The sequence below is a fragment of the Cryptomeria japonica genome, chromosome 1 (assembly GCF_030272615.1).
Source record: "Cryptomeria japonica chromosome 1, Sugi_1.0, whole genome shotgun sequence".
In the NCBI taxonomy this organism is placed as follows: Eukaryota; Viridiplantae; Streptophyta; class Pinopsida; order Cupressales; family Cupressaceae; genus Cryptomeria; species Cryptomeria japonica.
Genome location: NC_081405.1, coordinates 527,502,240 through 527,529,109, shown reverse-complemented (window position 1 = coordinate 527,529,109; position 26,870 = coordinate 527,502,240). Strand labels below are relative to the sequence as shown.

The following is a 26,870-nucleotide window of genomic DNA, read 5'->3' as shown; positions in this document are numbered from 1 at the left end:
ACAAGACGCAGAGCGTGATGGCAAGAGGCGAAGGGGAAATTGAACCCTGTAATAATCCCGGCACAATGTTGAGATAAATTGTGGCCGAAAGGAAAAATAATAAAAGTTTTTTTTTTTGGTACATGGCGTGTGCTTGCTATGTACGGAAGTGATTTATGCCCAATATATTAAATAAAGATAGAAATAAAAAAGCAGAAATGGACGAGTGAGAGGCCGCGCAGAGGGCCTTGATTCTGGAGCAGCAAGTAGAACGTAGACGGAGGCTGAGGCAACTTGCCGAAGGATGACCTGCCGAAGGGTGGCCCAAGGGGAACCAAGTAGGTGTCACGGAGGGTGCAGAAGCCGACAGAAATTTCTACGCGTCGCCAGAACACCGTAGGGTGCGGAGCCAAGAAGAGTTTCTGGAGGAAACAAGGTTAAGGAGAGATCTAGTTGAAGAGACCCGGGATCGGTTCGGAAACTTATCCCTTACACCACAAAGTGAGGATCACCAAAGGGAGCCAAGAGTGGGCGCGGGTGACAACGAAGGGGAGGATAACCGTACGGTAGGTGCCACACTCAGTAGGAAAAACACCATACCTCCAATCACCCACGCAGGACACACCACCGGAGGGAGCGGCGCAGGGGCCCAGACACAGCCACAGCCACCTCCAGGAAGACGACCCCCATCGATGGGGAGTAAACAGAAACTGCCGAAGTTCAATGGCGACGGGAAGGAAGATCCCATCCGCCATTGTCGAACGTGCGAAACCATATGGTCAGCGAACGGTGTTACCGACCAAGATGAATGGGTAGCACAATTCCCAGCAACCTTGAGAGGAGTGGCCATAGACTGGTACTCAGATATGGACAAGGCCAAAGTCGGCACATGGCCCGACCTGAAGAAGGAGTTTGGGATAGAGTTCCATCTCCTGAGAGATGACAACGAAATAGTCGCCGAGATCTATGGAACGACGCAGAACAAGAACGAGACTGTTCGAGCCTATAGTCGGCGGCTGAAGGAACTATTGGGAAAAATGGAGAGTCAACCAGCAGATGGGTTGAAAAAGCGATGGTTCGTGGAGGGACTAAAGCATTCCCTTCGAAAGAAGATGAAAATCATTCCACCTACATCGTACGAAGACGCATACAATAGAGCGATGGATCTCGAGAGCGAGACCAAGACATCGAAGAAAAAGAAGAAGAAGGATAGCTCGTCCGAGGAGGATGACTCGTCATAAGAAAGCAACAGCGACAGCGAGGCTGGCAAACGGGTGCAAGCGCTCCAGAAAGACATGGAGCGAATGAGGAGGGAATTCAAAACAATGAGAAGCACCAGTCGGACCGAAGGGGACATATGGTGCACTGAGTGCAAAGAGGAGGGGCACACAAAGGGTACTTGCCCGAAGAAGGCATTCTGCGAGATTTGCCAAGTGATGGGACACTCCACCAAGGAATGCCCATACAACATGAAAACCCGGAATACGCAAATGAACCAAGTGTTGTTCACGGAGCAGGCCACAACGTCCGCACTAGCGGGTACGGGCCAACAAGCGAACAACAATGCAACCTCGGGAGGCTACCGAGATAACCGGTGGGGAGGACGAAACAACAATAACAACACAAGGAGCCAGATCCAATATGACTCCAAAGGTCGACCAATGGTACAATGCAGAGCGTGCAGCCAGTGGGGGCACTTCACCCGAGATTGCCCAAAGGGAGAGGCCACACAATATTTGTGCAAATGGTGCGGATCGGGAGACCACGAAGATGCCACCTGCCCGAAGTCCGACGTCAACTTGCTCAATGTCGAGGAAACCAAAGAAGAGGAAGTCCTGGTCGTAACCCACGCCCAAGCCAGACACGCAATGTGCCCAGACCCGAAGATGGAGAAGCGAAAGGCACGGGAAGCATGGGAAGAAATTGAGAAAGAGATACAAGAAAGGGCGAAGGCGAAGGGTACGGCGAGTACTTCCAGCCGACCGAAGGCGGAGGATGCTATAATAAATCAAATTCTAAATTAAAACTGGAGGTGCCTGTGAAGGTACACGACCTCCTCCAGACGATGCCTCAATTACGAACGGCGTTGCTAAATAATCTCTCCCAACCACGCACCAATACCAACCACCGCACAGATGTTCTTGGGGGGTCTGCAATAGACCCCATGCTGCTGGCAGTTAACACTAGAAGGAACCCGGCCATTGTGGAGATGGGTATCCTTGGCACCATTCTAACCGATACCATCGTCGATGGTGGATCAGGAGTGAATGTTCTTCCAGAAGAAACCTGGTGGAAGTTGGGGAAGCCGACGCAGTGGCCATCTACATTCAATCTGCTCGGAGCAAATCAGCATGTAATCAAACCCATCGGGACACTGATAGGCCAACAAGTTACCATCGGGACGCAACCCTTCATACTGGACTTCGTGGTAATCCCACTAAAGAAAAAAGGGTATGATGCGATCTTAGGGAGAGGGTGGCTGGTGGAAGCCAAGGCCACCCACAACTGGAAGAAGAACACTTTGTCTACGGAGAATGGAGGAAGGAAGTTTATCATAGACCTCGGGACACAATTAGTTAGTGAGGAACTGGCATCATCTTCGGAATCGGAGGGTGAAGGAGAAGGCAACCTGAGGAACGAAGGACGAGGCTGCAGGGAGCCCAACGACGAAGGGATTCTCAAACTAGGAGAGTGCTCTGAGGATGAGACAGGGTCATTGAACGGGCTCTTCCATTGGTAGATGGAGGATTATGAAATGTTCCAGAGCTACAGGCTCGAAGTAGAGGAACCAGAGCAAGTAACAGAGGAGGTGTACCTGCCAGAATACATAGAATATTGGAAGGGAGACACCCCAAACCTCGGCGACGTAGATAATCGGAAGATCAATTGTGTCGGCAACGAGTGGAACCCTGTGTGGAAGGCCGCAGCTTTCAAAATCTTTATTATTCTTCTTCTTCTTATGTACGGGAAGGAGGCCGTGGTCCCTGTAGAATTTGTGGTTCCAGGTCTTCGGATGGCCATTGAAAATAGACTTGCCACCAACGGGTCCAAATTGAAACCCTACCACGCGAAGCACGCAAGGGACCCGAGAGGCCCGAAGGGCACCCGAGAGGCCGGGCAGGTGACTTGAGAGGCACAGGACCATAGCGGGAGACCCTCGAGTGAGGCAAACCAAGAAAAGGCGATCCCGAAGGCACAAAACCCGAGCCGAATCTAGACAATTAAAAAAAAAACTCGTACGCCAGGTGACCGTACGGCAGACGAAAAAAAAAAGAAAAAGACGTGGGGCCACCGTACAGTGACCACACCGGCGATGGGACCACCGAAGGTGGTCACACCGACGGTGGGGCCATCGCGCGGTGGTTGCCACCGACAGTGAATGCCACCGTGCGGTGGACACCCGCACTAAACCAAAAAGCCCGCAAAAACAAAATTAAAATGCAAACAAGAAAGGAAACCCCCGCAACACAGCCACGCAAGGAAAAAAAATGGGGACCGCCACCCACAGCAACGTAGCCATGCACGCAGCCCCCGCACAAACAAACACATAGCCGTACGGTGGAGGGGTGTTGACCGCACGGGAAGGTGGCCGTACGATTGGAGGTGTCAGTGTTGTTGTTGACCGTACGAGGAGAGGTTGTATGGCCGAGGTGCCATCGGGGACATTCCAAAAAAAAAGACGACAACGACCATATTGAAAAATTATTCGATGACATTTGGAACTAGGGCACTGAAAATATTAGAGTGGAGAAGGGGGGTTTTGACATCATAAAATATCACAGAAATGATGTGCGCCATGGACTTTCGTATGGTTCTAAGGGTTGTAAATTGGTGTTGGCGGCGGGGGCGCTGCCCCCGAACCCCACGAGGGGCGCTGCCCCTCGACCCCGCTGGGGGCACTGCCCCAGACCCCAGTTTGTTTTTGAGCTACAATACACTTGTTGGAGTTGGGCGAAGGGCATTAGAGATGTCACGGTAAGTGTTGTGGTTGTCCGTACTGTGAGAAAGAAGCCTGCAGCTAAGCATTGGCGGGGAAGCCATAAGCCGTAGAGGGAGACGGATTTGGAGGTTGGGAACAAACAGAGTTTGAGGGAAGGCATTGCAGGTCCGCGCAGTTGTATGACACCAGGGAGTTATTCAGTTCAGTTATTAGCCTTTGGGGAGTGTGATGGAGGATTTGAGGTATCTCCTAGCCTTTGTGCCAACGGGTTGTGGCCACCTCCAGGCAGGAATGGTACGCTTTGAGGAACTTGGAGTAGGTCTCGACTAGACGTGAGGTTGCCTTGGTGGATGCAGAGAGCGCTCGGGAGGAGCTGACCACCAAGTTGGAGGTAGTACTAGCGTGAGACTTAGCTCAGCGTACCCAGGAGTTGGATGCCGAGAGGGCAATGCCGGTGGCTATCGAGGACAAATTGGCTAGGGAGACAGTATCATTTGAGTAGCAGTTGGTGGAGGCTAAGACTGAAAAGCATGTTTTGCAAACAAGTTTGGTTTAGACACAGGAGGATTGTGATGTCAAAGGAAGCACTAATGGTGAAATCCACACTTGAGCATCGGATGGTAGCAGAAAAGGGTTTTTAGGTGAGGACGTAGCAGGTGTATAAGTTTCGGGCTTGACTGGCGTTAACAGTTCTGTTTAATGTCATCTCTATTTTGTATTAAGTCATCCGGAGACTACTTCTTTTCTTTTGGGGGGGATGATGTTGGCGGCAATATTGTACACAGAAATAAAACTAGTTAATTAAGTTGTAATTGTGTTGGTTAGTTGGCAACCAAGGGATGGCAGTTGCGGTGCGATGGTTGGCGCTCGCACCCCCTCGGTATCTTTATATACTTCCGAATGTAACTTGTGAGGGGACAACGACAATTATGAATGGAATAAGATCTCTTATACTTGTCTGATATCTATGGCGTTATTATTCTGCATTACATGCTTTATGTTTTAAGCTATTCACCCGAGGGGGAAAACAGGGTGTATGTGCCTTCCTAATGTATATGCATCATGATTGATGTGTTTTCGACATGTTTATTCCAGGTGTATTTTGTGTGGTCCTTTCTTAGATGATTCATATAATAAGCAAATTTACTTCATGACTAATGTGTTTTTATCATGTCTACACCATGAATATCTTCCTTATGTATGCTTTGTGTCTTACATATATGTTCTTCACGCCTAATGTGCTTTCAGCGTGACTAATCCAAGAGTACTCTTTTCATATATGCTTCGTGTTTTGCATATATTTAAGTAAACTATAATGTCCCCTTTCTAGCACATGTTGTATGAGGTTGTTGTTAGCCTATTTCTCCATGGTCCCATAGGCTAACCAGGGCATTTAAGGGATCTTAAGGATATTTGGCCTAGATAATTTTAGTTGCAGGCGATTTTGAGGTGTTTTGGTGTGTTTTTGGGATACCTACTATTTATAGTAAATTAGGCCAAGTTTGGATCGACAAAGAGCTCATGAATAATATCTTGTTGATGTCAGTGTTGATTTTGACTAGAGATTTTAATAATCACTTGCGATACTAATTTATTTAACAACAAAGTTAAGTTATAAAGTTAAATTAAATATTTAACTTTATTAATGTGGGAACTTGAGTAAAGGGAAAAGTTATTTAAAAATTAAAAGTTCCCTTTCACTAGAAGTACTTGGAGACTTGAATATTAAAAAGAAAATTGTATCTCTTTATCTCACATTGGTCGGAAAAGTGTGTGAGCTCTCCCAGGAAAGTTATAAAAGACTCTTAAGAGTTCATTTTCAGCATGTTTGGTTATTGATGAATTGGATATTGTTTATGCTTATGATTTTGAAGGAGTTGTTGCTTCTTCTTGGTTTGTGAAGACGGAAAACCTTGCAAGCAAAATTCTTCATGTTGTTGAAAGACACAATCTGGAGGATAACTTGGTAATTTCACAGAGAGATCACATCGGAGCTTCAATGGTTCTGATATTTTCAGTTCTTTGGAGAGCATAGTGTTAGAGACCATTTGTAAGGGCTGATTGAGGAGTTTTGCAAAGTTGATTGCATATTTGTGGGTCTGATCATTGCCAGTCATTCCCTCTAAGGCTGGTTGTACATCTTCAAGGAGTTTGCAGAGGTTTATAACTGGTTTGTGGTGCCGTTACTCATTCCTACTTCCAGCCATCCATTTTGGAGTTCTCCTTGGTTTAGGCGTCTAGGGTTTGGAAACCCTCATTTGCTGGTATTGCTGTTGCATGTATGTTATTTTCACTTGCCAGCAACTGGGTATGTTAGATATAAGATTGTAATCGATTTTCATCATCTTGATGTTTCTAGTTGGGTTGTTACATTGTAATTTCATGCTTATTGCATATCTGAAGCTTTCATCATTGCGACATTGGTAACAAACCCTCGCTCATTTAGATAGTTGCATGCACATTTTCTATTTTATGTTATTGTACTGAATTGAGTTGGTGCGAACATTCCCCACTCAATTAGTTTGTTTATCTTTAAAGGCAATTGCATATTTTGATATAAGTTGCATGCATGTATTTGAAGCTAACATTCAGCATTAGTATCTTGTTCCAATTATATCAAAAGCAAAAAAAAATCAGGGGTGGTCATTACATATACGTTGTGCATTACATATACTTATGTGTACAGCTCATTTACTAAGTATGCTTGTGTAAAGTGAAAAATTGGATCCTAGTGACTCCCACCTATGAGAGAGAAAGGAAGTCACTAGGATGATTTTCACTTGGGAGAAACTTTACATTCAAAAGAGGGGATTGAATCCACTAGATCCAAATCCAAGGGGAACAAAGAAGAATACCAAGTGGATTGCAAGGGTTGGAAAATAATTTGCCCTCTTTTGAAAATAGATATGTTGACTTGTTGACTATGCAGAAAAGAGAGATAAAATGAATGAAATGAGGAGCTACCGGTTTGGGATCGCACTGTAAATTCGGATCTAAGATATTCAGACTGATACGGATCTGCCCTGCAAATTTGGAGAAAAGTCATCGGGACCGTGTTGAAAGTGCACACAGTCCTCCAAAAAATCCGTGCACCGAAAAGGATTTTTCCATCTCTGCAAATGGAGTCCAAACCTACAATTACAACTGCACACCTGCAACCTACACACAAAAAAGAAGGGAAGAAGGGTTGTGGATAGGGGTTTGCCTCAATCAAACCTCGGTTGAGGAATCAACCTTGAAAGAAAGTAATTGCAAATGCATAAATGTAAATGTAGGAAATGTATACCTTGTAGATCTGCAATTGATGATGATGATTGATTTGCTTCTTGAATGTAATCACAAATGTTGTATGAAATGGCATGTAACATGACAAAACCCTAACACACACACATGCTTGCAAATGAATGTTGTAATGTTGCTCCTATGGATGAATGAAGAAGAGAACTTGATGGATGCTTGAAGACTTGAATGCTTGATGAAACCCTTCGCTTATGTATTTCACCTATTATGTACTTCATCTATATCGAATGAGGGAATTGGATCTCCTTTTATACATGCCTAAGAGGATTAATTTTCATCCATCGAAGGCCGGCAAAGAGAGATTGAAATCCCCGAAGAGAAAATTAAGCTTAAGGAGCCCGACAGACCCATCTTAGGGCCACCCTAAGAGGGGGGATAGGGGTGCCACGCCCCTGTCCTGCCCTATCTTGGGGCCTGGACAAGGTCTTGAGGCAGCATAATAGGAGGAGACTCAGGATGACAGAACAGAGAGGGTTCTTAGTCAAGTAAAAAGATGTTGTCGCAAAGGTGAGGGCCTAAGATGTGGTCGAAATTGCAAGGGTCGCAATTTTAGGACGCTATAGCTTGTATATAAGTTTCACACGTTATGCCCTATACTTTACGTGTATAACTTGTTCATTAAGGTATTCTTCACACATACCTATGCATTTGCCTTGTTCAAGTCTGTCACCATTTGCTAGATGTGATTCTTAGTAAAGGAAATACCATCCGTAGTGATAAAACTTTCTACTAGAAAGCCTCTACAAAGTGTCACCAAAGGATACAGACTATTAGGAAGTCAGTGAATATCATTAAAGGCACAACACTCTGCTCTCAAATGGATGATAGTCAATAAGGGTATAGTAGTATACTGAATATCATATATGGTCTCGCCATCTTCATCTCATTCTTCTTGTCAAAATAAAATCTCTTAGCCACAACCAATCATGGCAAGATACAAATTCTCAGCAGTCACAATAGCCTTTGGGTACAAATGGTTCAATATAAGTCCACAAGGACAAGAGCAAGTCGAGAGATTCATATCCACCGAGTCCACTCAAAATCACCAACCAAATCAGTTCTTTGCTGATATAAATGCTGCCAGAATGACATTGATTTCCAAACTGATGATATATACTTGTTACCCCTCTCTAAGGATGACAAATGAGAGAAAACTTATCATAAATTTAAAGAACATCGATTGAGATAACCACAATTAAATTGAAATTACAGACAAGAGAGGCGAATTGCACTTCCTTAGTATAATTCATATCTCCATTAGTATACCATTGCTTGAGGACAAGCAATTTCGGGAAGGGTGGACTGTCATGTCCCGACCATGAATACTAGGCCAAAACAATGAACCAATGGATATCCCTAAACAAACCATTCTAAAATCAGTCCTCATAACACAGTTAGCTGAGATTGTTCAAATTCGGGAAGTCTCCTATGGAGATGAATTTGAAAGAAAGACTCAAAATTGTAATAGCAGTGGTTATGCGGAGTAATCATATGGTCTCTTCAACAAATTCAATTAAAAAAAGTATACAAGATGCTAAGTATCGATTAATAGTTAAGGCAGCAATGCATCGATGAATTAAGAGAAGACTAGAATCAATCAATGTGATAACAAGTACCGACAAACAACTAGATATGATAGTAAAATAAGCGCCAATAATTAATAACTGTTACTAAGAGTTTAAATCTTCAAATCCTACGTAAGATTCACAATCAGATGGCGGCCAAGTGTGTACATTCCAAGCAATACGTAAGAAGATGTAAAAGACTAAGTCGAGAAAGCTAATTGAAATACCAAGTATCGCCACTTGGGATTAGTCAGTAATGATTAAGAGGACAAAACACTGCTAAGACAACGGTTTATCAGACAACAGTGATATGGAACATTAAGAGTGATAATAGTATATTAAGGAATCGATACTAATAAAGGAATGTTAACTATCACAAATCTATTAAGCCAACATGGACATTTCATGAGGGATGGAGGTAGCGATTAGCAAGGATGACTAATCAATAGAGATAACATGATCAAAAGACACGAAGGCAAATAACAATCCTCTTGCAAACCATTGCTCATAAGAGGAGTCATGCCTCTTCGCTCGATGAGGGGATATAAATAAAGTTTGACCTCCAAGGAATAAAATAGGGGATTGATGATTGAATCAATCAACAACACTTGAAGATCAAAGAAAAGCTGCATCTTACCAAACAATCGGTGAGACATTCAGTCAACAATTTGAAGGCATAAGTCTGCAGTTAGTCAGTAAAAGGGAAGGCAACAGGTATGTATATAATACTCTATTAGCTTGACAGTATTTTTGAAGCATTACAGTTATTTCCATACAGCATATTTTGGATTAGCATTAATCATGTCCAGGGGACATCGTTAGTATTATCTTATACAAACCTCAGCGATAGTCCCAACTACAACTCTATAACAGCATCATGTTCATGCTAGTAGTAATGTGTATGTTTTTTCCAAAGAACATCACCATCCTCACAGAAATACTCTTAAAATGATATAGCCTCAGTATCACAGTATTATTGTCGAATGTCATTCTCCCATTACTTTGATAGCATCAAACATCTAGTGAGGGCTATAGGTTAACAAATTGGTTTCAGTGTAATGTCCCCTTTGGTAAAATGCCCCAGTTTTCCCTAGATTATAATTCTCAGCCAATAAGGAGAGTTAGAGAGGCAGTACCTTTATCTCCTTCAAAGAGAAAACCTGCAAACAAGTTAGAAAGTAACCTACAAATTATATTATATAAGTGAATAATAATTACAAACAACTAACTATGATGATACATAAAGTAAAGAATGACTGATTATGATGAAACATAAGGCAATTTACAATTACAAACAACTGTAAATGTAGAGATTAAGATCATAGATCATAACTTACTAATTGATTACAAGGTTACTTAACTAACTAAAGGAACCCCAATCATAGCAAGCTAGGATGGGTAACTTGATAGGGTGTCTTTACAGCCGTTCCCCCTTGATAAAGCCACCTTCTCCTACTCATATGATTCCACCTATCACCATGGTCGAGAGGATATGGATTTACCCCAATAGGGTGCCCTAAGTCTAACCCTCCTAAGTCCAAAGGCAGAGCACCTTCGCCCCCCTTTGGCCTCATGTGGACCCGGTCATACATATGGTGACATGCTTCGAGGTGACCCCAACACCATTCCCCCTACTAATAACCTCCTCACCTTCCATCATGGCTGAGAAGTATTCAGATTATTACAGAATACCCATAATCAGATCTATGTTCAGAACATGTATAAAAATATTATCAGCAGCATATAACTTGTCATAAATATGCAGAAGTATGTCCAGAACATGTATAAATAATATTAACAGTAGCATAACTTGTCATTAATGTGCAGAAGTATATGTATAGTGACATTATGCTATGTTTAATAATTGTAAGCAGCAGTATATTAATCTGGAGAATGCAGATATAAACATTATTACTATGTATGTCGATCATACCACCAAACAGAATATATAATTGCACCACTAGGTGTCAATATTGCTGTAGTTATCCAGTCTATCCTCTAATGGTTGAATGATTGATGAATAATTGATTTTTTAAATTAATTCCTTTGATAGTATGATTTGAGGTATTGGTGAGTGATAATGTAATGAAGGCTGGTTTGATATATTGGTGAATGATTATTGAATGTATGCTGATTTGATAGGATGATTTGCTGCTTGATTGTTGCTTGATTTGAATGATTGGAATGATGATTGATAAGTGATAATTGAATAATTGGAATGATCTCTTTTATACTTCATTGGTAAAAGGGTCACCACCTTCCATAAGACTTGAGTCACCACCCTTCATTAGAATTGGGTCAACACCCTTCATTGCTAGCTTTTAAAATAATATATTATTTCCCAATTGTTCTCTCTTTCTCCCCTCCTCAAATGAGACCACCTTCCTTTTATATATTCCATTGTGAAGGAGAAGTCACACCCCTTCAACATGCCTTCCCTTTGAAAGAGTCACAACCTCTCACAGTCACCACACTTCAAAATAGTCACAACCTTTCACAATCACCATCCTTTGAAAGGGTCACAACCTTTCGCAATTACCACCCTTCGAAAAAGTCACAATCACCACCCTTCGAAAGGGTCTCAACCTTTCGCAACCACCACCCTTCGGAAGAGTCACAACCTTTCATAATTTTTGCCCTCCTTTGGAAGAGTCACTTCCTTATTTACTTCCCGTTCCTTCCTTCTTCCATTGACTCTTCCTTGATTTGCATGCTCCCTTCTTTCTTTTTCTCCTCCATCTCCCCTCTCAAATGAGGTTCTCTTCTCCCTTTTATCTCTCATGTTCGAGGGAGTCACAAGTTTTCATTTTATGCCTTTTGACATTCATTAACTTAGTTAAATTCTAAATTATATTTAATTTTATATTTTAATTTAAATGTTATTTTTATTCTTTTGTATTTTAATTTTACTATTATTATATTATTAAATCCTATTTCAAAGTGGGGACATTACATTCAGCCATAACCTATTAGAAATAACAATCATAAAGTGTTAATGTCTTTGCATTATTAATATCATATTATTTTGTATGAATAGAATCTGTCATGTCCCTCCCATGATCATTATATATATATAAAACCTAAATGAAATAATTATTATTAATAAATATAGAATTTATTAATGAAAGATTAATTACAATTATTAAATACTTATTTATTTAATATTTAATATTATTATTTAATTAATATTCATTAACGATAATATTCTGAAATTATTCAAATAAACATAAATTAACATTATATTTATATATTATAAACAGAATATAAATATTCTTAATTATAAACACAATTTATATATTTGCCTTGGGTGTTATATCTAATTTGATCTGCTTATTCGAGCACTACGACTTTGGGTAACAGACAAGACAATCCTACATTCAGCAATACATCGTGAAGAGAGTCTATGATATAATGAAATCATCAACGAAAAGCACCAAGAATCGATCACTGTAGATTACTATAAGAATTCCGATAAACACAGGCTATGCCAAGCAACACTATGATCCTTACTTGGTCTACGTCGATAGTATGAAGGGAATTGTTACTGACATCAAGCACGATAGGCAGCGATTATACAGGTTATATAATAAACTAATCATTGAAGAGCAATTAAGCCATTAATATAAGACGTGTCTCCTCAAGGGAAGACTACTTCAAAAGGACATGACCCTTGCGAGTTGCGAATATAAAAGGAGGCTGAACACGTATGCTTAAAAAAAGAAAGGCCAAGAAGGTTTGAATGCAGAATATTAGCAGTAATATTAATATAGACTGCAACACATATGACAGTCATTTTTAATTTCTTATATAATGGCAGACCAGATCTGACGCATGGTCAGATCTGTCTGCCCTTACCCCCACTAAATATAATTATTGCTTTTTAGGTAGTGATGGTATTATTGATTTATATATATTTGGTAATTAGAAGATGCATAAATATTTGATAATATAATTTGATTCCTTTATTTATTTCTATTCAAGTCTGAAAAGGATAATAGATTTATCTATAAAATAATTGTCAGCGAGATTGTCCAGATCAGATCAGAACTGTCATTAAGTTAATGGCAGTGTTCCCTTCTTGGGGGCATGCACGGTGCTGCACTCAATATGATGAGTAAGATTGGAAGCCCGATAATGATCATATGCAGAATTTAATAATAATATAAATATAGATATTAATACACTGGTTATAAATATGGATATTAATAAAATAATTATTATTATTATAATATCTTTTAGAAACTGTTCTGCAGTAATGCAAAAATAATTCATATAACTAGTTATTAATAAATATGTAAATGTTTTATAATGAATCAGAATAAGATAAATTATCTAGTATGGTAAATTAGCAAGTACTTGATAGACAAAGGAAAGAGAGAATATCATAGATTTGATTCACATTAAGATAGACTTGTCTCTTAATCAAGTTAGTACAAGTCCTAAGTACATAGAAATAGATTAATTATGGTTATAACAGGTCTAAACCTAGTAGGGGACATTACAGAATCTCAGCACCATTATTAATCACAGCATTTATGACAATGTTAGAGCTTGGTATGTATTAGAGAACAATCATCTTTAATATATTTTAGAGGCAAGCAAATGTTGAACCTCATTGGGGATGAAAGGGGGAGAGGTAGATAAGAGGGTATGAGGTTGCCATGTAAGTAGGATACCTTGGGTGGATATCAAAGTCCTGCAACCGAGGCCAGAGGGTCAAAGTGCCGCTCTTGGGCTTAAGATTGGACAAGCTGAGAACCCCACTACGATCTCCATACCATTCCTACCATAATGAGCTATTAACTATAAGAGATGAGGCATGGATAGGGAAGCAAGACAAGCACCCTACTAAGCAGGATATCTCAGGTGGATGTCTAAGTCCTACCACCAACCAAGAGGGCCAAAGATCTGCTCTTGGGCTTAGTATGGGTGGGCTTGGTCAAATCTATCATGTCCCTATCTCTATGCTCAAAATATGTTTGATAGTAATAGTAATATAGGAGATATACTTATATACTATAGGAGACATATTTATATACTTTAGCTAGCTCTAACAATATCATTAGTTTATATGTATGCATGTATGCTCTCGTGTTTTCTGTGTGATGGTTGTAGGATTTATATTTAGGAGCATAATGAGGAAATAACTACTTGTAAGTCATTTCCCTAACCCTGATTTATGATAATTGTGATTGTAGGGTTTCATCTAGGGCAAATCTAAAAGGGGACATGATAATAAAGCAAATGTATTCATTGAGGAGTTGGTACAAGCATACGGTAGAGTTACATTCATTCATGATAGGATTCGGATTATACTTACATTATGTGATGAGTTCCAGGTTGTCAAGGAGAAAATTATTCCATGTTTGCATGTCTTGATGGATATCCCTAAGCAAACTTTGGTGGATGGATATGTGATGAAGGTAAATCAAGCTTGTGACTTTCACTGATGGTACTATGCATTGATGACAAGAATGGAAACTTTTGAGAGGGTGAAAGAGGATTGCAATCAGTTAGGCACCATGATCAAGGGAATTCATGACAGAATTCTTATTGCAATAGAGGTCGTGCTTGGAAGAGAACTGATTGATGAGAAGGATATGGAAGTGAATCAATAGAAGGATAAAATGAAATCTATCTTCTTCAAAGCAACAGGTTCTATTTCAAAAAATCATTTTGAGGATGCTTACTCATTCATAATTTTCATGAATGGTGTTCATGATCAAGGAGCGGAATGGGAAAGGCCATTTGCCACATGCATAGCTTACTTGGCACTCATGGAGTATAAGGTGGAAGCTGCGCCAAGTACACAATGGAAGAGCTTGATATCATCATGTCCAAATTCATTGCATTTGTTGTTCAGGAAGGGATAAGGGACACATCGTCCTAGATGATAGTTTGTTATAGTCTTACGTGGCATGGAGTTTTTCTATTTTCTCTTTCTCCTCGCATTTTGTGCCAAGAAGGAGGATGTTTTACTTTTCATTGGTTGGTATTAAATAAAAGTTAGGGGATTAGGTAGTAGTTGTAACTAACCCTGATTAGATTTGCTTTGAATTATCTTGGTTGTTGATTTATAATCAATCTAGGCCCTTCATTTGTAATAAGGATATCTATATAAGGCTTGCTCATTACATTTGTGGCAAGATACTTTTGTTGAATTGTTGCCGAGATATTGCCAGAATAAATACAAACTCATTGAAGCTTGGTGAGCCTATGTGTTGTTTTGGGTGTTAAACATGGTTTCCTATTTCTCAAGTTAGATTAAGATTTGTTTACATCAAATTGTTAGTTGAATGGGAGATATTATTGTTGATTAATGGTCAAACCTACATGGTCATCTCCATTTGTGGTTTGTTGATTGCAAGTTGCAATGCATGGTTAGTATGAACTCCATTGAGAGTTTCGAAAATCATTTACATTTCCTTCGAAGATTGCATCATCTTTGTGTAGTTGTTTCTCATGGCAAAGCAAAGCTTGGTTTGGTTTCACTAAGTCATCAATAGTTTCTTGCATTGTTAGAGATAGACTAGAATCCTAAACTTATCCCTTTTGCATTTTATTTCAAACAACTTTCATAGATTTAGTTAGAGTGCCTTATTGCAAAATCATAAGTCATTTTGAGGAGAAGGAATTGATAAAATCCTAGAACGATTGTGCAAGTCCCTTTGTGTTAACCAGTATATCACATCACATACATTGAGTCTATCCATAATATAAAGTCGATCATTCCCATTGTAAACCTTGGGGTTGCCTTGTTTGATCACGAAGCTTAGCATTCGAGGTTTCCTTGTTCAAGTGAGGATAGAATACTTAGTATTTTATTCTATGTTTGAGGTGTCCTAAAAAACACATCAACACAAGGGTTTCTCAAATGAAGGCTCAATTGATAAAGATGATCACTAAGTATTCAAAATGCCAAGGTGCCCCACTAATATCAGTTGTGGATCTAATAAGTCAAGAGCTGGTGATGGAAATTTTCTTTCATTAACTACAACCTCTTTCTAAAGGATGATGTTAGGATTCTATTAGGATTGAGTTCAAAATTGAGTATATTAAAGAGATGAATGAAGAGGATCAATTCATACATTTTAATTTTGACCTTACAAACACATGTTGGGACAATTTTGGTAGTAAATACCTAATCTTCAAAAAGAATTTCCATCGAAGTATTGAGCCAACCATATACTGCTTTGGGTTGTAAGCACAATTGGAGTATGTTTGAGCACATACACTCCAAAAATTTGTAAGCAATTGTCAATGCATAAATTTGACTGACTTTGAACTTGTGCATTTACAACTTATGCCTCCACCACAAGAAAATTTTAATCATAGAGGAAGAATTACCATCTATGCAGTTGGCAAAATGTGATCCCACATCTGATTGGATCATTGACAATGACCCCTATATTTTCAAAGAAGAATCATACATGGGTTGATTAGGATAATCATAAAAAGGAGCTTGTAGCAATGGGGGAGCAGGTTTGATATTAGAATAATCCTTTATTATTTATTTAATGCTCAATTATGTAATATTATGTAAATATTTCTAATAAGATCTTTCTGATCTTATTCGCAGTTTCTTTTTAGAAACTTGTTTTTGTGTACATTGTGTAATTCTTTATATTGAGCGTATTTGCTCATTTGTTAATACAACAATTACTTTTTACCAATTACGTTTCCGTAATATGGTATCAGAGCGGGATTTTTAAATTTTCTGGGGGATTTGTTTCCAGTAAAGAATTTCGAAAGAATTTCTTTTAGATTTCTTGAAATCAGTTTTTATCTATGTGGAAATTTTTCGAAAGGAATATTGAGGGTGTTTGAAAAATCGCGATATTCTTCTTTATCTACACGATCTGCTGTGTTGTGACGAATTGTGTTCTTTTTTCCCTCTTCCCGCAGTCTTTACTCTTGTATTTCGCAACCTGCCTGCTGCAACGAGACACAATTTCGTGTCTTCAGAACTCTGCATGACGGCCTTTCCTCTAGTCACGATCTTCAACAACCCGCGTTTTTTGTCTGACGCGATTTTTTTTCGCGTTTTTTGGTGTTTTCAACCCCCGACACCCTTCGGCTCACGTGCAACACGATATTCTGCACGTCGGAATTTTCTAGCGGGAATTTTCTAGTAACCTAAGGTTCTGCAGTTTTTCGGCTAGGGTTTATACCCTTGTTTCAAGTTGGAATATTTTTTCAATTACAGATTCTTGGTGGGTTTTTCGAGAGCTCAACTGGGTTATTTTTATAATTTTGTGGGTGCATCGTTTTTCGTGCCTCGAATTTTGTGCCAACGAATTTCAATTCTGATTTCAAATTCTTTTTGGGTTTTTTGCACAGATTTCTGGATTATCTTTGAATTTTTTTGGGTCAGCCAGAAAATTTTCTTGAAATCCGTGTCAGACGTACTTCATCTATTTTTTGAAGTCTGTACCTGTATCTGCCTCTGTTTTTTGCATTGTGATTTGTATTCCCTGCTATCGCCTCTTCTTTGATTTTTGTTTTTTGTGCATTGGGAAACGTGCAAAATGGTGTCATTGACCAACTTGATGTTGGAAGGCAATCAACGATTCAACGGCAAAAATTATAACACCTGAAAGTAGCGTATGCTGACAATCTTCGAATATCGCCGCCTAGATGATCTTGTCTTGGGAAAAGAATCTCGTCCTTCTACAGCCGGAGCCGATCAAGACAAATTTGATGACCACAATAGGGAAGTTGTGATGCTTCTCAAGCTCTCTGTCATAGATGACCAGCTACCTCAGATTCCTTCTGGCCAGTCAGCCTCAAAAATTTGGAAGCATCTGAAAGAGTTGCATGAGACATCCGACAAAAGTTGAGCGTTCTTCTTGAAGAACCAATTGTTGTCCATCACGATGGATGAACGCATGTCCTTACAGGAGCATCTAACGAAGATTAAGGATATTCGAGATCAGCTTGAAGCTATTGGTCGGAAAATGGAGGAAGAGGATATGGTAGTCAAAACCCTCAAAAGCCTACCAAAATCCTACGAGCACTTCATAGAGACTCTCAACATTACGTCTACAAATGTTAATCTGAAATTTCCAAAGTTGTGCACCAAACTTCTGCAGCAGGATCGCTGGAAACAACAGTTTGGTAGCGATGCCACTTCATCCTCCTCTGAGCAAGCATTTGCAGCCAAATCCTTTCACAAGGATAAAGGCAAATCTCAATTCTCCCATTCATCTCAGCAGAAGGGCTCTAGTCAGTCACAAGAAGGCTCAAAAAAAAAGGTTCAATGCAATTATTGTCACAAATATGGCCATTTGATTAAAAATTGTCGCAATCGGATAGCTTTTGAACAGTAGAAGCAGGGTGGGTCTCAACCTAAAGCCAATGTCGCTGAGCACAAAGAGCAAAAAGAATCTGCCTTTTACACCTTCATGGCTAAAAGACCTGCAGACCATGTGAAATCTTCTGCTTGGTATATTGATTCTGGTGCTTCTCAGCATTTCACTCACAAGTGTGATTGGTTTACAGAATTCACTCCCTATACTGATTCATTTATTTTTGGAGAAGGTGAGGAGTATACAGTTGTTGGCAAGGGCAACGTTCAGATACAATCTGGTGGGAGGAATCTCATATTCCTCAATGTGTACTACGTTCCTGGAATGGAACTGAACCTTCTCTCTATGAGTCAAATTATGTGGCATTCTCCTCAGCTTGATGTCATCTTCAGTGCACATAAGTGTTCGATTGTTGATCATGCGACACGCACTACTATTGTTGTTGGTATTGAGGATCATGGTCTTTACAAACTTGTGGATACAGGTGATTCTCTTGAGCATGCCTTCACAGCAAAATCATCCTCTATCACCCGTCTATGGCATCAACGATATGGTCACCTGAACATTCGCTATCTTGCTCAACGTGTTCAGGAAGACTTAGTACATGGCCTACCTGAAATTCAAACTCAGAATCAACGAGTTTGTGGAGCTTGTCAGGCTTGGAAGTAGCACAAGACACCGTTCAAAGATGGTGACTCATGGCGAGCATCTAAGGTACTGCAGTTGGTCCACGCTAATGTATGTGGTCCCATGAATACTCCTTTTGTTACTGGGTGCAGGTATTTCTTACTTTTTGTTGATGATTACAGTCGTAAGATGTGGGTGTACTTTCTTAGACAAAAATCATATGTGTTTCCTGTATTTCAGAAATTTAAGGCCTTGGTAGAAAAAGAGTCTGGTTGTTCTATTATTACTCTTAGGTCTGATAATGGGGGGGGTTTTGTTCTACTGCTTTCTCCACTTTCTGTGATACACATGGCATAAAACGTCAATTAACCACACCATACACCCCTCAGCAGAACGGTGTTGTAGAACGTCGTAATTGCACCATTACAGAAATGGCTAGGTCTATGTTGGAACACAAAAATGTTCCTAAGAAATTTTGGGCAGAAGCAGTGCTTACTGCAGTGTATCTCCTTAATAGGTCTCCTACTCATGGTGATAAAGGGAAGACTCTTGAGGAAGCATGGACTGGTCACAAACCCAGGATCAGCCACCTAAAAGTTTTTGGCTCTTTAGCATATGTTTGGATTCCAGATGCCAAGCGCTCTAAGTTGTATTCCAAGAGTCAAAAGCTTATGTTTACAGGATACAGTGACAACCATAAGGCCTACCGGCTGATTGATGTAGACACTGATCGTCTCATCTTCAATCGTGATGTTGTCTTTGATGAAAGATCGAGGACCCTTTTAGTTTTCCTCATCTGAGCAGAATTCTGAGGATCAACCCCTGAAGGCTTCTAATTTGGGTGTCCATCTTCCATTTGGTTCACCTGATGGGAGGGATGATGCAAAATCTGAATGTGGTGATGCACTACCTGAATTTCCTCCAAATGGTGCTAATCTTCCACCTATTCTAGATCCTGTTCCACCTCCAGTTCGAGTTATTCCTCCTCCATCTGATGTTGGCACATCTACTCTCCGGCCTAAGTGGTGGGCTAAGACCATCAGTGATCTTCGTCCTGATGAGCTCATTGAGGGTAGATCTTCCAGAAATAAGGGCAAGCAGCAAAATACAATTAACTTTGCTCTCATGGCCAACAATCATAGCATTTATGAGCCTCAAACTTATACTGACGCAAAAGGGATTCCAGAGTGGGAACAAGCAATGGATGCTGAATACCAAAGCCTTTTGAAGAACAAAACCTGGGTTCTCTCTGATCTTCCTCCACGGAAGAAACCCCTTAGCTGCAAATGGGTCTATAAGATCAAGTATCATGCCAATGGTACCTTAGATAAATACAAGGCCAGATTAGTTGCACGAGGATTCCCACAGTGGGAGGGCATTGATTATGAGGAGACATTTGCTCCTACTGCCAAGATGAGTACCATTCGTCTTCTTCTCGCTATTGCAGCTCAATTTGGATGGAAAGTCCATCAAATGGATGTTAAGAGTGCCTTTGTCAACGGTGAATTGCACGAAGAAGTCTACATGACACAACCTCCTGGTTTCAAGGTTGCCGGCAAAGAACATCAATTATGTACACTCGTTACAGCACTCTGTGGACTTAAACAGGCTCTTGGAGCGTGGTACATTAAGATTGATCAGTACTTGGTTGCTCATGGTTTTCAGCGTTGCCCTTCTGACAGTAATCTATATATCAAACACTCTGGTGATGATATTCTCTTTATTGTTGTCTATGTGGATGACTTGATCATTACTGGTAGTTCAGCACATTTTATTGCAGAAATCAAATAGGCTTTTTGCAAGGATTTTGATATGACAGATTTGGGGCTTCTCCATTATTGTTTGGGTGTTGAGGTTTGGCAGACTGATGGTAGCATTTTTATTTCTCAGTCTAAGTATGCCAGGAACTTGCTTGACAGGATTCGAATGCAAGATTGCAAACCTGCTTACACACCTATGGAGACTGTCTTGAAGTTGTCAGCCAAGTCTGATTCTCCTCTTGTAGATGAAACACAATTCAGGCAACTAGTGGGCAGTCTCATCTATCTTACTGCTACTAGACCTGACCTCAATTTTGCAGTGAGCTACATTTCACGCTTCATGACAGCCCCTAAGGCTGATCATTGGGTAGCAACGAAGCGTGTGTTGCATTATGTGAAAGGCACCTCTGATTATGGACTTCTTTACACTAGGAGTCATGATCCTAGACTCAGTGGGTTCACAGATTCAGATTGGTCAGGTTCGGTTGATGACAGGAGGTCATCCTCTGGATATGTGTTCAGTTTGGGATCCGGTGCAGTCACTTGGACTAGTAAGAAGCAGCAGGCAGTGGCTCTCTCCTTGATGGAAGCAGAATATCGGGGAGCAATTAAGGCAGCTTGTGAGGCAGTTTGGCTTCGCTAGATGCTTGCGGATACGCAAATATCTCAAGCAGGTCCGACTCCCTTGTTCTCTGACAATCAGGGATTTCTCAAACTTGCCAAGAATCCAGTCTTCCATGAACAAACCAAACATGTAGAGCTTCATTGTCATTACATTCGACAATTGGTTGAAGACATCCATCCAGTTGTTGTATGTTCCTACAGCGGAGCAGCCAGCAGATATTCTTACCAAGCCCCTCAGTCCAGATAAGTTTGTAAAATTCAGGGGGTCTATTGGTGTAGTTGATAGATTGAGCATTAAGGGAGGGTATTAGAATAATACTTTATTATTTATTTAATGCTCAATTATGTAATATTATGTAAATATTTCTAATAAGATCTTTTTGATCTTATTCGTAGTTTTTTTTTAGAAACTTGCTTTTATGTACATTGTGTAATTCTTTATACTGAGCGTATTTGCTCATTTGTTAATACAACATATTTTTTACCAATTATGTTTCCGTAATATTTGAGCCCATGCAACTAAAGCCAAAGTTTTTTGAGAGACTGATGCTACCTCTTTTTCACATGGAATGGCTGCAGCTGCTTCTTTAAGTGTAGAGTCCAACAACTTGGAGTTAATGTTGGAAGGATTGACTCCTCTCAACCTTAGTTTGATTTTTCTATGTATATTTTTACTTGTACCAGGTGCATGGATTTCTAAATCCATTTTTTGAATTTTATGTGCAATATACAATTTTACATGTATCATAATAAATTTTCTTTTGTATTGGAGTTCAATTATGAAGCTTGTGCCATTTTTTACTTATTTTGTTGTCTAGACATTTCTATAGTAGATCTAATTGATTGGTTTATGTGTGTATTTAAAGTTATTTTAAGATATGATGCAAGATAATTAGTTTTTCCCTTTAAATTCATTATTTTTCAATTTGCTGAGTTTGCACCAGATTTTGGCAATGAATCTGAGTCTGAGGCAAAAAAAAGGCTTGCTAGGTCTATGCCAAGTCCGAGTCTTAACACTATGCCCCCTAATACCAAGTGTCAAGTGGGATACTAAAGTCAACTTGGATAGAGAGATTTGTAAGCCTGATAAGAGATCACAATCATAATCTTTGGACATTTTGTGCGACCAACTTACCAATTTATGCAAGAATATGGCCAAAGTTGAGCCCACCCCAACTTTGGCTAATAATAGCCTTTGATTATGTCATTGAAAGAAACCAACATGTTACATCGTATAACATCAAAGGAACAGATAACAGTAGTTTTTAAGTTAAAAAGATCAATGGGAAATGCCCAAATGAGATTTCTAATGTAGCATATAAAAATATATTGTTATATCACATTGCTAACTGTAATCAAGTTAAATACCATCAATATTTTAAATTAATCCAGTCATGAACATCGTGAAAACAATAATAAAGATAGGATTTCAATACAAACCTTTCATTAATGACTAACTTCAGAAAGCAACAATATTACTAGAGATCATCTATTTTTGTTCAAACATCGTATTCCTGCACAAGCTCAACAAATTTGGCAAGCATTCAGTTTTGCATGAAAAAAGTTACCCTAACATAAAAACTAGAAATAAAAACTGATGTAAAACTTGAAGTTCGAAAGTGAGGAAACGCCATTTAATATTGAGGAAGTGCCATTTAATATGTAGTGCTTGATCTGATTATTAAATTATATCCAAAGAGACCCTCTACCCTCTAATGTTTTTGAAGCTATGACTGTATTCTTCCATCTTTGAATGTCCCATAGTTCATTTATCTGTGCAATCAATAAGGCCTTGTACCATTCTTAATTGACACCAAAAAAAAAAGAATTGTCTTTCCATAAAGATTTCATGATCAACTACTAAAACATTGAACTGCAAGTAAAATTATTAAATAAATCATGTGTTTCTTAAAAAACAGAACAGAAAAATGTCAAGACGTCAAGTTGTGAAGAGGGAAACCACTTGATGAAAGAAAAATGAACATGTATTAAAATTTTTCAAGGCATTTACAATAATCTCACAATATACATCAAAACTTCAAGAGGAGAGAAACATCAAGAGAGAGTAGGGGAAAGAAGAAAAAATAGGTTAAGGGAGACCTATTGAAATTTATTTACAGAATGAATAATGAAGGAATTACCGAATAACTCCCTCATGCTAAGTGCCAACATCCTATGTATGTTCGACACATGAAGGAGTTACAATTCAAATATTCCCTTAAGGGGAGTGTATTAACTTTTAAGCGTACAAAGCAGTCACTCTTAATGTAACTCCCATATTCCCTATTAAGGAAATAAGTCCTAAAAATGAAAAATTAGTTTCATAACATAATGATAAAATATATTCTTATAGAAGAGAAAAATTTAAAAGAAAACCCTTTAGCAGCAATACCTAGACATGGGGAGAAGTGCAACAAAAAGTACTAGTATGAACATTACAAAGCAATTTTAGCATCATAAAAATGTTAAAAAATAAATGGCTGTTCCACTTCCAATTATAAATTAGACATCAGACAGTAATAAGATTGGAAGAACCTCATATATATGAGTGCACAATTTTTCATAGCAAAATTATCTCATAAGCAATTTTATTTTAGCATAAGAGAGATTAGCATATCTCATAAGAGGGTATGAGAGGATGAACATGTTGGCACTTGTTTATGGGGCAGGATGCTCTCACCACATTCAAACCATGCAAGAATCCACTCTCTCATACTAGACACTTCGGTTGGTGTTCAAAGTTTCACCTCCAAGGGGTTTTCCACTAGGGGAAACCCATTGGGTTAGCTGATGAATGTTATATGTATACAAAAATATTTGTATCATGTTCAATTTCAAGCTAAATCTTCTCTTTCTATCGAGTCAAAAGTTATGCTCCGATGCTTTGTCTTGTCTAACTTTGCCATCTTTCTTCTATATTTTTGCAAGGACAGAGAAGAATAACTTTAAAACACTATTGGCAAAGAAAATAATGGAATTCAATTATTAAGAAACAGTGGTCATCACTCATAGTCCCTGATTTCAATGACCATCTTTCTTCTCCAAATTCTCTTAAAGGGAAACTACCAAGTTTTAGCAAATTTTCATCAATACTACATATATCAGTAATTTTAGCAAGCTTTGTCCACATTTAAGGGTTCTTGTTATCTAAGTATAGCAATGTTCACTACTTTTCATCACCTTTAAGAAAGCTTTTTGGCTAAATGGGAAGTTTGAATTTACAGAATACAGGTGTGTAGTGTTGCAAACATACATGCCCCATTGCAAATGGGATACCTCTTTTTTTTCGCTTCTTAGCATAGGTTGTTTTCTTAGTTTTGCAAAGCTTGGCAATAGTTTTAGTCTCCCAGCTCTTAGGGAAGAGTGATGTCTTGTCCATCTGGAGTAAATGCATACTATCCATGAAGTAAGTGTAGATTTCGTCCTTGCTAGGGGGATGTTCATGTCAGGAATGGATGAATGTCGAGTTTGGAATTCCAACACTTAGATGTGGAAAGAATGAAACAATCTAAGATGTTGTCAAGGAAAGGTTGAAATGAAAGGACGGAATGAATTTTCCTAAGTGAGAGATGGAGTGAAGAAATTTTCCAAGGATTGATTCTCAAGGACTGTTGTGACGTATTCACACATCACCCCATTGCAAATGGGGACCCCTACTTTTTTTGCTTTGTGGGGTTTTGCTTTCTGGGTTTTAGAGTTTTGTCTGTTAGCCTTTTCTTTCCGAGTGTCGCCAGGGGGATCACTAGGATGGCAGGCTTTGCTTGAGCCGAGGTGAGTCTTTGGGGCCCCAGAATTAGGGTTTCTTTGAGAGTCTTCCTTAGGGCCTGGTTTTGCTCTTGTTGCTAATTGTGTCTTGCTTGGTGAGTGAGTATCATCCTTGAAGGTCTGAGTTAGGTCGAGTTGGTGAGTGATGAAGTCTGGAATGTCATCCTGATCTTCAAATACCCTGAAATTTGGCTAAGTCTAGAATGTCCTGATCCTGAAATTTGGCTGTCTGGAATGTCCTGATCCTGAAATTTGATTAAGTCTGGAAAACTGAAGAATCCTCCAAAAACTAGATTTTGCGATATAACTCCTAGAGGTTCGAAACCACTCTCAAACATCCTGGAAGTATATATGGAATATAACTTAAAGTATAATCACTTATACTTAAATGTTATATTCCATAAAATAATCCTGACGAAGAGGCTAAAATGTCAAAATTCGCTCCTGACCCTTCCAAAGGGTCCAAAGCAAATTTCAATTTTCGCTTCTGACCCTTCCAAAGGGTCCAGAGCGAAAATTCACCAAAGACTCAATATCTCGCCTAAGTCAAAGAGTGGTTGAGCAAGTTTGCAAGGATATGGAAGGAAATGGATCTAGGATTGAGTCTAAGACAAAGTCAAGTCAGTTTGAAGGTGAATTGAGCCTAGAATAGAAATTTCACTCCTGACCCTTCCAAAGGGTCCAGAGCGAAATTCTAGAAAACACTCATTTTCCCCTTTGCTAAAGTCAAGACCAAGATGGAGATGAAAAAGTAGTCTATGTTTGCCTCCCAAAGAAAATTAGGGTTGAAAAAAGCAAGAATCAAGGTCAAATCATGATTTTCGCTCCTGACCCTTCCAAAGGGTCCAGAGCGAAAATCCTTGTAGCTCTTATTTCCTTCTTTGTTTTGGCTAGGTGTTGGTGTCATGTAGGATAAATTGGTATGTTCTTGCCTTGGGAGGGAGTTGGACACTTTGAAAGATGAAGATTTTAGCCAAAAAGTGAATTTCGCTCCTGACCCTTCCGAAGGGTCCAGAGCAAAATTCATCATAAACCTTTTTTGCTCGCTTGTTTTGGCTTGAAACCTTGCTCCTTTGATGGAAAACGATCTATATTTGCCTCTACGAGAAAATTGAAGTTTAAAAAATGAACAATCAAGCCCAAATGGTGAATTTCGCTCCTGACCCTTCCAAAGGGTCCAGAGCGAAAATCCTCCTAAGGCTCATCTCCTCCCTAGTTTGACCAAATTTTGAGTTGCAAGGCATCTTGAAGGGAAGTGTGGACATGTTTGGACTTTGGAAATGTGTGAGAGCTTTGAAAAAATGAAGGATTCTAGCCAAGAAGGTGAATTTCGCTCCTGACCCTTCCAAAGGATCCAGAGCGAAATTCCTTGCAAGCCTATTCTTTTGACCTTGTTTTGGCTTAAGACCTTATCCCTTGGGTGAAGAATGATGTCTAGTTGTCTTCTAGAGTGGATTGGAGTTGAAGAAATGGAGAATCAAGCCAAGAATGAGATTTTCGCTCCTGACCCTTCCAAAGGGTCCAGAGCGAAAATCCTCCTAGACCTCATTTCCTTCCCTATTTGACCAAATTGTGATGTCCAAAGCATGTTGAAAGGGAAAATGGACATGATCTTGCCTTTGAGAGTGTTTGATAGCATTGAGGAATGAGGGTTTTAGCCAAGAAAGGAATTTTCGCTCCTGACCCTTCCAAAGGGTCCAAGGCGAAATTCCTTACAAGCCTACTTTTTGACCTTTCTTAGGCTTAAAACCTTGTTCCTAGGGCGAAGAGAGATGAGATTTTACAAGTTGAAAGAATGATGATTTTTGGTCAAGAATGAGATTTTCGCTCCTGACCCTTCCAAAGGGTCCAGAGTGAATTTTCTCAAAACCTATCTTTTCCCTCAAATGTATGCCAAGTCTAGTGTGGGTCAAGATTAGAGGTGTCTTTAGGCATGTCCTTGAATGGTCAATAATTATCAAGTTTGAAGGAATTGAGCCAAATGATGAAAATCGCTCCTAAC

At 39.5% G+C, this 26,870-nt stretch overlaps 1 protein-coding gene across 5 annotated transcripts in view; it reads right to left on the bottom strand.

Moving 5' to 3' along the window:
- Positions 1-26,870, bottom strand: part of LOC131055371 (methionine aminopeptidase 1D, chloroplastic/mitochondrial) — a 195,909-nt gene that overhangs the window by 151,535 nt on the left and 17,504 nt on the right. For all 5 annotated transcript variants that reach the window (XR_009108338.2, XR_009108337.2, XM_057989822.2 and 2 more), the window contains exon 2: positions 22,544-22,617. Coding sequence is in view for 3 of the 5 variants with exons in the window: in XM_057989822.2 (XP_057845805.1) it covers positions 22,544-22,550 (7 nt within the window). In the remaining 2 variants the exon portion in view is untranslated. The remainder of the gene's footprint in view (positions 1-22,543; positions 22,618-26,870) is intronic.